Here is a 12,160-nt window from a genome sequence, read left to right as displayed (position 1 = left end):
TGTGGAAGACTTTGGTGTTATTTACAGTGATGACCTGAGGTGCTGAATAAAAGCCTATCCAGTCAAAATCAACTCTTCCAAAAGGGAACTGCTGTTGTAATATTTAATACCTGGGGGGAAGATTAAAGCTGAACCCAGGGCTGGACTGGGACAAACATTTGGCCCTCGACTTCATCTAGACCGGCCCCCTATCAGCACCCCCCTTACATCAGAGTGTCCCTATCAGCACCCCCTTCACATGAGAGTGTCCCCATCAGCACCCCCTTACATCAGAGTGTCCCCATCAGCACCCCCTTACATAAGAGTGTCCCCATCAGCACCCCCTTACATAATAGTGTCCCCATCAGAACCCCCCTTCACATCAGAGTGTCCCCATCAGAAGCCCCTTACATCAGAGTGTCCCCATCAGCACCCCCTTACATTAGAATGTCCCCATCAGCACCCCCTTACATAAGAGTGTCACCATCAGAACCCCCCTTCACATCAGAGTGTCCCCATCAGAAGCCCCCTTACATCAGAGTGTCCCCATCAGCACCCCCTTACATTAGAGTGTCCCCATCAGCATCCCCTTACATCAGAGTGATCCCATCAGTACCCCCTTACATCAGAGTGTCCCCATCAGCACCCTCTTACATCAGAGTGGTCCCATCAGCACCCCCTTACATCAGAGTGTCCCCATCAGCACCCCCTTACATCAGAGTGTCCCCATCAGCACCCCTTACATAAGAGTGTCCCCATCAGCACCCCCTTACATACGAGCGTCCCCATCAGAACCCCCCTTCACATCAGAGTGTCCCCATCAGCATCCCCTTACATCAGAGTGTCCCCATCAGCATCCCCTTACATCAGGGTCTCCCCATCAGCACACCCTTACATCAGAGTGTCCCCCCTCTCCTCCCCCTCCCATGTGTACTCACAGTTCTGAAGGCAGCTTCTCGTTCCTCTCTCCAGTCAAGTGATAAGGGGAGAGAAGAAGGAAAGTTTGCTGGCTGTCTATCTCCCCCTGCAGGCTGGAGGAAGCAGAAAGCTTAATCCTCACTCCAGCAAGTGTCGGCAGCTGCTCCTTGGTGACAGGAGTGAAATCACGATCACTTACTGTCAGTGAGGAGCGGCTCCAGGACTGCTCCTGTGCACTATGGGGTTGATTTACTAAAGGCAAATAGACTGTGCAATCTGCAAGTGCAGTTGCTCCAGAGCTTAGCAAATGAGGTAAAGTTTCACTTTACAAAGAGTAACCAATCACATGCAAGGAAAATAAAAAAAAATGAATTTTTGCTTGCACATAATTGGATGTTGGAAGTCATCAGAGCTCCCCCCTCATTTACTAAGCTCTGGAGCAACTGCTCTTGCAGAGTGCACAGTCTATTTGCCTTTAGTAAATCAACCCCTATGCATAGGGTAGGTGGAACAGTGTGAAGAAGAAGACTCTGGTGTTATTTACAGTGATGACCTGAGGTGCTGAATAAAAGCCTATCCAATCAAAATCAACTCTTCCAAAAGGGAACTGCTGTTGTAATATTTAATACCTGGGGGGGAGGTTAAAGCTGAACCCAGGGCTGGACTGGGACAAACATTTGGCCCTCGACTTCATCTAGACCGGCCCCCTATCAGCACCCCCCTTACATCAGAGTGTCCCTATCAGCACCCCCTTCACATCAGAGTGTCCCCATCAGAAGCCCCCTTACATCAGAGTGTCCCCATCAGCACCCCCTTACATTAGAGTGTCCCCATCAGCATCCCCTTACATCAGAGTGATCCCATCAGTACCCCCTTACATCAGAGTGTCCCCATCAGCACCCTCTTACATCAGAGTGGTCCCATCAGCACCCCCTTACATCAGAGTGTCCCCATCAGCACCCCCTTACATTAGAGTGTCCCCATCAGCACCCCTAACATAAGAGTGTTCCCATCAGCACCCCCTTACATCAGAGTGTCCCCATCAGAACCCCCTTACATCAGAGTGTCCCCATCAGAACCCCCTTACATCAGAGTGTCCCCATCAGCACACCCTTACATCAGAGTGTCCCCCCTCTCCTCCCCCTCCCATGTGTACTCACAGTTCTGAAGGCAGCTTCTCGTTCCTCTCTCCAGTCAAATGATAAGGGGAGAGAGGAAGGAAAGTTTGCTGGCTGTCTATCTCCCCCTGCAGGCTGGAGGAAGCAGAAAGCTTAATCCTCACTCCAGCAAGTGTCGGCAGCTGCTCCTTGGTGACAGGAGTGAAATCATGATCACTCACTGTCAGTGAGGAGTGGCTCCAGGACTGCGCCTGACTGGCCCACTGAGCCATCGGCCCACCGGGAAACTCCCGGTAGTCCCGATGGCCAGTACAGGCCTGGCTGAACCCCAGGCAAACAGCTAAGCACACAGATGAAATACGTATAAAGGAGCTGGTTTACCTTTACTAAGGATTCTTGCTTCTGTCCATCCAGTTCTGAGTGTTAAAGGGTAAGTTCACCTTTATACACTTTTTTTTTCTTGAAATTCCAGCTCCCATATGCACCAATATAGCATTCATTATTTGCATAAATATCAAAACTTTCCATTAAATCTACAGTCACTTTTCTTGTCCTAATCCACGTTTCCAGACTTTTCCATTAGTAATGTCTTTTTCCTGATCAGATTTTAGGTCATGACACAGGAAGGAGTTGACCAGCTGACCTCATTAGCACACACCCTGCATCATCCACCCTCCCATTCCCAGGTGCACATTTTTTAAATGAAATAAAATCAATCAGTGATCACCCTTCTCACTAAATACATAATATACAATCAGATTGCATAGTGTATGGCCATGTTTATGCACCTAAAATTACTAGTTGCGCTTTCAGTGCCATTAATTGTTAACGGCACACCAAACACAGAAGCAAACACACATTTTGCCATGTGAAAAAACGAGGGGCAAATGCTGCAAAACACACAGTAAAAAACACACAGCCCACAAAATGCCAAAATGTCCCATTAACCACATGTAGTGCACCCAATTGAAATCAACAGGCTGCCCTATGCATGTCACAATAAAAACGAGCCACAAAATGTGCGCTCCCACTATGCTAGATGTGAATGAGGCCTGAAAGTGAAATTGGTGCAGTAACACAAGAACGAGGCTCCATTCACATCTGTGTGTTTCCTTGCATTTCAGAAATGTGCTGCACCAAAAATCGCAGTAAAAAACACACCAAGCACCGCTCTAAAAAAAGTTCTGAAACTTCTTTGGGGCGATTGCTGTGTTTAGGGCGGCCCATTCATGTGGATGGGCTGCCCTATGTGTTATGAGTGAAAATGCTCCAAAACGCCCCCCCCCCCCTTGCTAAAAAAAAAATGCATGTGGGAATGCGAGTTCTGGCTATGCAAAGTTGTGAACAGGGCATGACAGCTGAGTGTTTCTGTCCACTCCCTCCTATGTACTTGTATAAAGATGGCCATACACTATGTAATCTGATTGTGTATTTAGTGAGAAGGGTGATCACTAATAGATTGTATTTAATTTAAAAAATGTGCAGCTGGGAATGGGAGGGTGGATGATCCAGGGTGTGTGCTAATGAGGTCAGCTGGTCAACTCCTTCCTGTGTCATGTCATGACCTACAGTCTGATCAGGAAGAAGACATTACTAATGGAAACATCTGGAAATGTGGCTTAGGACAAGACAAGTAAGTGACTGTAGATTTAATGGAAAGCTTTGATATTTTTGCAAAAAAAAAAGTACATGAATGCTATATTGGTGCATAGGGGAGCTTGAATTTAGAAAAAAAAGTGTACAAAGGTGAACTTGCCCTTTAAACAGCCCTGACACGCAGTACAGCCCATTTTCAAGAGACCAGATTTTTCTCTGCTAAAGTAAAGTAACACTTGCAGGTCTTGTCCCTCCCCTGGCCTGTTACTTGACAGTGAAAGGAGAAGCAGCAGACTGTTGAGTTCTTTTATGCTCACTCTGCTCTCTCTCCTCCTATCAGCATGTCTTTTTAGCATGACAAAACCCATTGTACTAATGGATACAGAGAGGCATTAATCTATGTCTTTTGTATCTCCCTGGAGTTCAGGTTTAAATACTGTTACTGTCCAATTACACGTTTTCTGATTGGCACTAGATATTTGACAGCTGGAACTTGTTTAGCTACTGGTAACAACTTTATCCCTTTGGTTATATATATTATATATATATATATATATATATATATATATATATATATATATACACACACACACACACACACACACACACAATACTTGACTTAGGTTATATGAATATATTTAAGCCATTATTTGCCTCTTGTTCCAATATTGGGACAGTAGTGATGTGGGAGTTATTTACAGAATATCCTACTGCTCTGTAACATGAATTTTATGTACAAATTAAAAAACATGTCAACCTTTGGCATAAATGGGTTAACTAAGTCTAATGATGGGAAGAAAAGAGGAAGAGAGAATTGTTGTAGTACCTGTTGTGCTTGGTGTCGAGGAAGTGCTGAGCGAAGACCACCGGGAGGCCAGACCTGCTTTGTGGATGGCAGATTTGTAGTTTTCATACAAAACCTTCCCATACTGCAAGAGCAAACAAGATGACATACAAGTTTGTGTTCTGTGCATACGTTTAATTTAAACTATTAAAAAAAAAAAAAAGAAACAACTGGCAACTGGTTACATGGCATAATATTAGCTGGGGCAGTGAAAAGGCAATACACCCAGAGTGGTGATTGGTATATTGTGGACACATGATAGGTTGACCATATATAAAAGCTCTAACCAGTAAACGGAGCAAAGTGCTTAGTGTAAAGTGCAGCAAGCCACAACAACCAATCAGAAATACTGAATTCAGACCAGTTGTTTTTAGTACTGCACATTATTACATGTTCATTATTACGTGTTCAGTTTTTTTTTAATAAGTCTTCTCTATTTTACTGTATAAGATGAGCCATATAATTGAACCTATAAGAACGCTGTCTCTCTGAAAGAAAGGGGCCCAATCACTGCACAGATCTCTTTTTAACCTATTGGTAGACTCATTGTATGAAAACGTTTATATAGGGTGAGCAGGTTTTCAAGATGAAATCTGGGGGCACCCTACTGACAACACTCACTTTTAACCACACCTACAAAATCACGCCCCCTACACCTGATTATGCTCAACACGCAGAATCCCATTTGTATTAATTGTCCCTGTTCGTGCTTGTATGCTCATTCTCCTAAGGCCCCTTTCACATGGTCGGACCGTTCAGGTCCACCTGTCAATTTTGACGGCGAACCTGAACGGGCGCTCCATGCTAGTCTATGGAGCAACGGATGTCAGCGGGGACATGTCTGCTGACATCCGATCCGATCTGATATGCTAAAAGCAGACGGATGCCCCTACGTTTTCATCCGTTGCTGGCGGATCAGATGGGGTGAGATCTGATTAAAAAAGGGACATGCTTTCGTCTGATCCCTCCATAGGCAGCAGCAGCGCTGGACAAGCCCCTCCCCGCTCAGTGAGCAGAGAGGGACCTGTCATCCGCCGGCTCAGCGGAGATCAACGGAGAGATCTCCCGCTGAGCTGGCGGACTCCGAGGCAGCGGATCTGCCTCGTGGGAATGATGCCTTACGTTCAAAAAAGTACATGCGCTTTTTTTGGTCCCTTAGGGCTCTTTCACACGGGGCGGATCAGTGATGATCCACCCCGTGCACACCTGCTTGCTCAGCGGGGATCGCTCCGCCGATCCCCACTGAGCAGGAAGATGACAGGTTCGTCGCTGCACAGTCAGAGCGCTGCTCTCCCCTATGGGGGATCGGATGATGACGGACCGTAGAGTCCGTCGTCACCCGATCCGATCCGAAAATGGATGGAAAAGTAGGGTTTTCCTCCGTTACACTTTTTCGGATCGGAGCGGGTCGGATGTCAGCGGACGTTCATCCGCTGACATCCGCTATTCCGTAGGGATACATGTATGTCTGTTTTTCATCCGAAAATGGAAGGATAAAAAACGGACATACGGATCGTCCGTGTGAAAGAGCCCTTAGACTTCAATAGGCATGCCGCATGTTCTGGCTCCTTTTTTTTATACCAGTGACAAACTGTTATATACAAGAATGTGCACAACATTCACTTGGGTTTCGTTTTTTTTGTTCCAATATTTTTTATAAATTTTTAGACATTTCTTTTACTGAACCAACAATCCCACAATCCAATCTCTCTTTACAATTACAGTCAATTGTCAATATAACTACAAACCTTCCAACAATATAATTATCCATATAACATCTTGCATCATTTTTATACATGAAGAATCCACTATAGCTCTACGGAATTATATATATAAAAAAATGATTATAACCATATATAAAATGTATAGATAAACCAAACACCTACCTAAACAAAAAAACAAAAAAAAAAAGGAAAACACATTCAGGGCCATGCCTTATAAAAATGCAGCGTACACTCGGTCGGACTTTTCGACCGGACTGGTCCGACAGACCAAATCCGGTGGACAATCCGATCGTGTGTGGGCTTCACCGGACCTTCAGCGGACTTTTCCAGTCACAAATCTGACGGACTTTAGATTTGGAACATGCTTCAAATCTTTACGTCGTAACTCCACCGGACCCAGAAATCCGCTCGTCTGTATGCTAGTCCGACGGACCAAAACCGCCGCTAGGGCAGCTATTGGCTACTGGCTATCAACTTCCTTATTTTAGTCCGGTGTACGTCATTACTTACGAATCTATCGGACTTTGGTGTGATCGTGTGTAGGCAAGTCTGTTCATTAGAAAGTCCATCGGAAGTCCGTCAAAAGTCCGTCGAAAGTCTGTTGGACAAGTCGTTGGACTTTTGTTGCTGAAAAGTCCGACCGTGTGTACACGGCATTTCATGTATTTCATACAGCCATAAATAATTTAATAACTAGTTGATCATTGCGATTACCCAGGGGCCTAGTAACCTCCAGTACAGGACACACCAGCCAGTCTCCCCCTCTTTAAGACAATTTGGGCAGTTTCTATGTTGGTAAATTAGCTTTTCTTTAGACAAAGTGTGATTTATTTGTGTTTTTAGTTCCTCCTATGTGGGGGAATAGGGGAATAACCATTTTTTGAGAGATTAATTAACAGGCTTGAAAAAACACTCGAGTAATAGGGACATATATTTTCTGGTAAAGAAGCCTCATCCACCATGTTCAATAAACATATCCCTGGATCTTCTGCTAAGGTAACCTGAAAAAATGATCTTATAGTAGTCAGATTCCGTTTTCCAATATCTGTGTTTAGGACATCTCCACATCATGTGGCTTAGTGTGGCTCTGGGGTTTACTAAAATTGGAGCACACAGAATCTGGTTCAGCTCTGCGTAGAAACCAATCAGCTTTCTAGGTTTTATTGTCAAAGCTTAATAGAACAAGCTGAAGTTAGAAGATGATTATAGTAACCAATCATCTTCTAACATCAGCTTGTTCTACAGCAACACCAGTTTGTGTACTCCAGTTTTAGTAAATCCCCCCCTTTGGGCTCCATGCACACTGGCATTTTTCATAAGCTCAAAAAAAGCTAGAAGAAAAATGCTAATAATAGCATTTTTGTGTCAGCTTCTATTAGCATTTTAGCAGCTTTTAGAAGCAGTTAGGATCATCTAGGCTCCATGTGCACTTCTTTGTTTTTTAAGCTCCTAGAAGCGTTTATTAGAATTTTTCTGCTCCTAGACGCTAAATAGTGCAATCCTATGTGTCTATGCACACTAATTTAGGCTTTTAGACCCCTTTCACACTGGGACGGTTTGCAGGAGCTATTGCGCTAAAAACAGCACCTGCAAACCGACCCGAAACAGCCGCTGCTGTGTCTCCAGTGTGAAAGCCCCGAGGGTTTTCACACTGGATCGGTGCGCTAGCAGGACAGGAAAAAAAGTCCTGCTAGCAGCATCTTCGGAGCGGTGAAGGAGTGGTGTATACACCGCTCCTTCACCGCTCCTGCCCATTGAAATCAATGGGGCAGCGCGGCCATACCGCCGGCAAAGCGCCTCTGCAGAGGCGCTTTGCGGTGGTTTTTAACCCTTTCTCGGCTGCTAGTGGGGGGGTAAAACCGCCCTGCTAGCGGCCGAATACCGCCGCTAAAACGGCGGTAAAGCGCTGCTAATAATAGCGGCGCTTTACTGCCGATGCACCTCCCGCCCCAGTGTGAAAGGGGCCTTAGCATTTTTTGAGCTTCAGCATCTAGGAGCAAAAAAAAGTAGTTTTAGTAGAGTTTCTTGGATTGTTTTTCCAGCAGAAACGCTCCTAAAGGCTGCTAAATGCTCCTAAATGCTACTAATAGCATTTTTTTAGCCTTTTTTTCACTTTTTTTTTTAAAGGAACTGCAAAAATGCTAATAAAACGCTAATGCTTCTAAACGCTCCTAAAACGCTACTACAAAAAGCTATTACCAGCGTTTTTTATCTAGCATTTTTTCCAGCGTTTTTTTAGCTTAACCGCTTGCCGCCCGCCGGCCGTCATATGAGGGCCAGGCGGCGCAGCTCTTCTTCTGGGCAGGCATCATATGACGTCCGTCCATTTAAACAGGGCATGCGCGCGATCGTGTGCGCGCAGCCCTGTACCTTCGGCGGCGGCGTGTCACGGAGACACTGCTCGCCACCGAGGGGGATGAACAGCCATTGGGCATTGCTGTTTACCATGTGATCGACTGTGATGAAGTCACGGCCGATCACAGATGGTACTGCCCCACTTTGCACAGCGCATGCGCGCGATCAGGAGCGCGCTGCGCGTGCACGTCGATGGCAGCGTGTTCCCGGGAACACTGCTCGTCACTGATGCTAGTAAACAGCCATTGGCCGGCGGCTGTTTACCACGTGATTACCTGTGATCCTTTCACAGCCGATCACTAAATGTAAACATAGAGCGGTAACCGGGTTCTCCTCCTCACACACTGATTGTGTGTGAGAAGGAGATTGCGGTAACATCTCGTTACCGCTTACAGTGTACACCAATCACACTGATTGCCCCCCCCAATAAAGAGGACCTGTCACCACACAACAAAGTACCTGTCACAGTTCATCTGGGTACCTGTCACAGTCCATCTGAGTACCTGAGTAACTGTCACAGTTCATCTGAGTACCCGGGTACCTGTCACACTCCATCTGAGTACGTGTCACAGTCCATCTGAGTACCCGAGTACCTGTCACAATTCATCTGAGTACCCGAGTACCTGTCACAGTCCATATGAGTACCTGAGTGCCTGAGTACCTGTCACAGTCCATATGAGTACCTGAGTGCCTATCACAGTCCATATGAGTACCAGAGTACCTGAGTACCTGTCACAGTCCATCTGAGTACCCGAGTACCTGTCACAGTCCATCTGAGTACCTGAGTACCTGTCACAGTTCATATGAGTACCTGTCACTGCCCTTCAGAGTACCCGAATACCAGTCACCAGCCCATCAGAGTACCCAAGTACCTATCTGTAGCCCATCAGAGTACCCGAGTACCTGTCACCAGGCCATCAGAGTACCGGAGTACCAGTCAGCAGCCCATCAGAGTACCCGAGTACCTGTCTCCAGCCCATCAGAGTACCCGAGTACCTGTCACAAGGCCATCAGAGTACCCGAGTACCTGTCTCCAGCCCATCAGAGTACCCGAGTACCTATCTGCAGCCCATCCCTCATAGAATATAAGTTGGGGTGTTTGCTTTCCAAAATGGGGTCATTTTGTGGGTAATTCCACTGTCCTGGTGCTCAAGGACCTTCAAAAGCGTGAGAGTGCTGAAAGCTGAAAATTGGTCTGGGCAGGAAGGGGGTGGTTAAAAAAAAACGATAGTGTGCATGTAGGCCTTAAGAGCATTCAGCGTTTTCTTTCTGCTGGCAAAACACTCCAAGGATCTCTACAAAAACAATTGTTTTTCTGCTCCTAGACGCTGAAGCTCAAAAAACGCTAATGGCCTAAAGTAGTGTGCATGGACACATAGGACACATAGGAGAACACTATTTAGCTTTTAGGAGCAGAAATAAAAATGCTAATAACAGCTTCTAGGAGCTTAAAAAAAGCTAGTGTGCATGGAGCCTTAGTGAGCATGTACAAATTGCGGCAGTTTTACCAAAGCGGCGGATTTACTAAAGATCTACTAAAGGCAAATAGACTGTGCTCTAGAGCTTAGTAAATGAGGTAAAGTTTCACTTTACCCAATCACATACAAGGTAAATAAAAAAAACAGCATTTTTGCTTGCACATGATTGAATGATGAAAGTCAGCAGAGCTCCTCCTCATTTACTAAGCTCTGGACTAACTGCACTTGCAGAGTGCCAATGCACTTTCAAAGTGCACAGCCTATTTGCCTTTAGTAAATCAACTCCAGTATATGCTGTGGGCTTAAAGCATATCTCCAGCATTTTGTTTTACATTTTGGATAGACTAGGGACACATTCTTTACTTTGGGAAATTTCCTCTCACTTCGCAATGCCTCAACGAGGCAGGAAGTGAAAGAAAATGTCCCCAATGGTACACAGACAGCAAAGATTTACCCTGGCAGTGATTTTAACCTTTCCCTGCTCTATCCAAACCTGCAAAAAAGTTTTGGCTATACATAAGTGAGGACCCTGTAAGGTTCTCTGGTACACCTAAATGTGATAGATGTTCTTTTTACTTACCTTGGCAATCCTGATGCCAGTAACCCACTGGTGGAGAACCCATGGTTCATCACAGCACAGATACTTAATATATTGTGATTCCTTCTGAATTTGTGGATGCTGAAAAATAAAATGAGTGGTATTTAGTAATTACATACCTTTGCGGTCTTTAAAATCTACAAAGTATACAGTAAAACCTTGCATTGCGAGCATAATTCATTCCAGAAACATGCTTGTAATTCAAAGCACTTGTATATCAAAGCGGATTTCCCCATAAGAGATAATGGGAACTCAACTGATTCGTTCCACAACCATATATTCATAGGTCTTTCAGTTTATAGTCCATATAAAAAGATTATAGCAATGTGACCAGGTTGTGTAACCATAAAATGTCCATCCACAAATGGAAGCCTCCACAAGGGGATTAGAAGCAAAATCCAGCAGGAGCTACAGAGTATAAAAGAGAAGAGAGGCGCCTCTAAGTGTAGCAATATGTTGCTAAATGTTGTACCTTCCTTAAATGTAACCATATTTCTACACTTAGAGGCGCCTCTCTTCTCTTTTATACTCAGTTGTGACATGACGCTACTTGTATATCATGACAACCCTTGTATATCAAGTCAAAATGTATTAAAAAATGTTGCTTGTCTTGCAAAACGCTCTCAAACCAAGTTACTCTCGAACCAAGGTTTTACTGTACTTCTCAACCATTTAGAATGAAAAATCACCCAGTCGGTGAAACATAAGTCAGGGAAATCTGCTTTGGTGACGTCGAGGTGTTACATACAGTATAAGATTTTGAGGAGAGAAAGATATATACACCACATTTAACTAAGCAAAAAAATGATAGCTAACATCAGGAGGTGACCATGGTCCATGTAAGCAACAAGAGGAGGATTCCTCAAGTATACTAGAGCGTTAAATGTATAGCTCCCTGAACAAGTTGTATTTTACATTATGTAAAGTCGAGACATTTGTTCTTTGTATTGTAAAACTTCAATAAAAATAATTGAAACATAGAATGAAAAATCAGAACACATTAAGTCCCCCCCCTCCCAATACACCTGAACACTGACCCCCAATTGATCATAATTTAAAATGCAGATTTAGGGCAAAAGCAGCAAGCACTGGGTTTTTGGGAGGTGTACATGACTACTTTATTATATTATTCATTGTCTGTCTCTTGGTACAATCAGTTAAATATTCTCTGTAGACAGTATATACAAAACGATTGAGAATAAATCTCAAAGAAAAAATGGACTTTGTGGGCACATCATGAGGCAGTGGTAATATAAAAAAATAGGTCTTTATTACAAAATTATTAAAAAACATATAACATTTAGACAACACCCTGTTATTTGACAAGGTCAACAGATACCCAATACAACAAGCATGAAGGTTGGATCCTTAAGTATATGAGAAGAGAAATTCATAGCTGTATGAGTATGGATAATTTGATCTGTATAGAGAAATATCATCTAACAAATCCACGCTTGCTTTGTCAACGCATTTCGCAATTTAGTAGCTTCCTCTGGACATACTGGGTAGGTGCTGATGGACCTTGGATCAAAGTCTCAGGGGATACCACA

At 44.3% G+C, this 12,160-nt stretch overlaps 2 protein-coding genes across 3 annotated transcripts in view; one reads left to right on the top strand and one right to left on the bottom strand.

Moving 5' to 3' along the window:
• Positions 1-12,160, bottom strand: part of APBB1IP (amyloid beta precursor protein binding family B member 1 interacting protein) — a 199,085-nt gene that overhangs the window by 13,228 nt on the left and 173,697 nt on the right. For both annotated transcript variants that reach the window (XM_073629794.1, XM_073629795.1), the window contains exons 11-12: positions 10,593-10,691; positions 4,438-4,540 (exon numbers count right to left, since the gene is read on the bottom strand). In XM_073629794.1, the coding sequence (XP_073485895.1) occupies positions 4,438-4,540; positions 10,593-10,691 (202 nt within the window). The remainder of the gene's footprint in view (positions 1-4,437; positions 4,541-10,592; positions 10,692-12,160) is intronic.
• LOC141144284 (protein adenylyltransferase SelO-like) overlaps positions 1-12,160 on the top strand; it is a 166,525-nt gene that overhangs the window by 152,287 nt on the left and 2,078 nt on the right. The window lies entirely within an intron of this gene.

This window comes from Aquarana catesbeiana, linkage group LG05, assembly GCF_042186555.1.
Source record: "Aquarana catesbeiana isolate 2022-GZ linkage group LG05, ASM4218655v1, whole genome shotgun sequence".
Lineage (NCBI taxonomy): Eukaryota > Metazoa > Chordata > Amphibia > Anura > Ranidae > Aquarana > Aquarana catesbeiana.
This window is presented reverse-complemented; position numbering and strand designations above follow the sequence as displayed.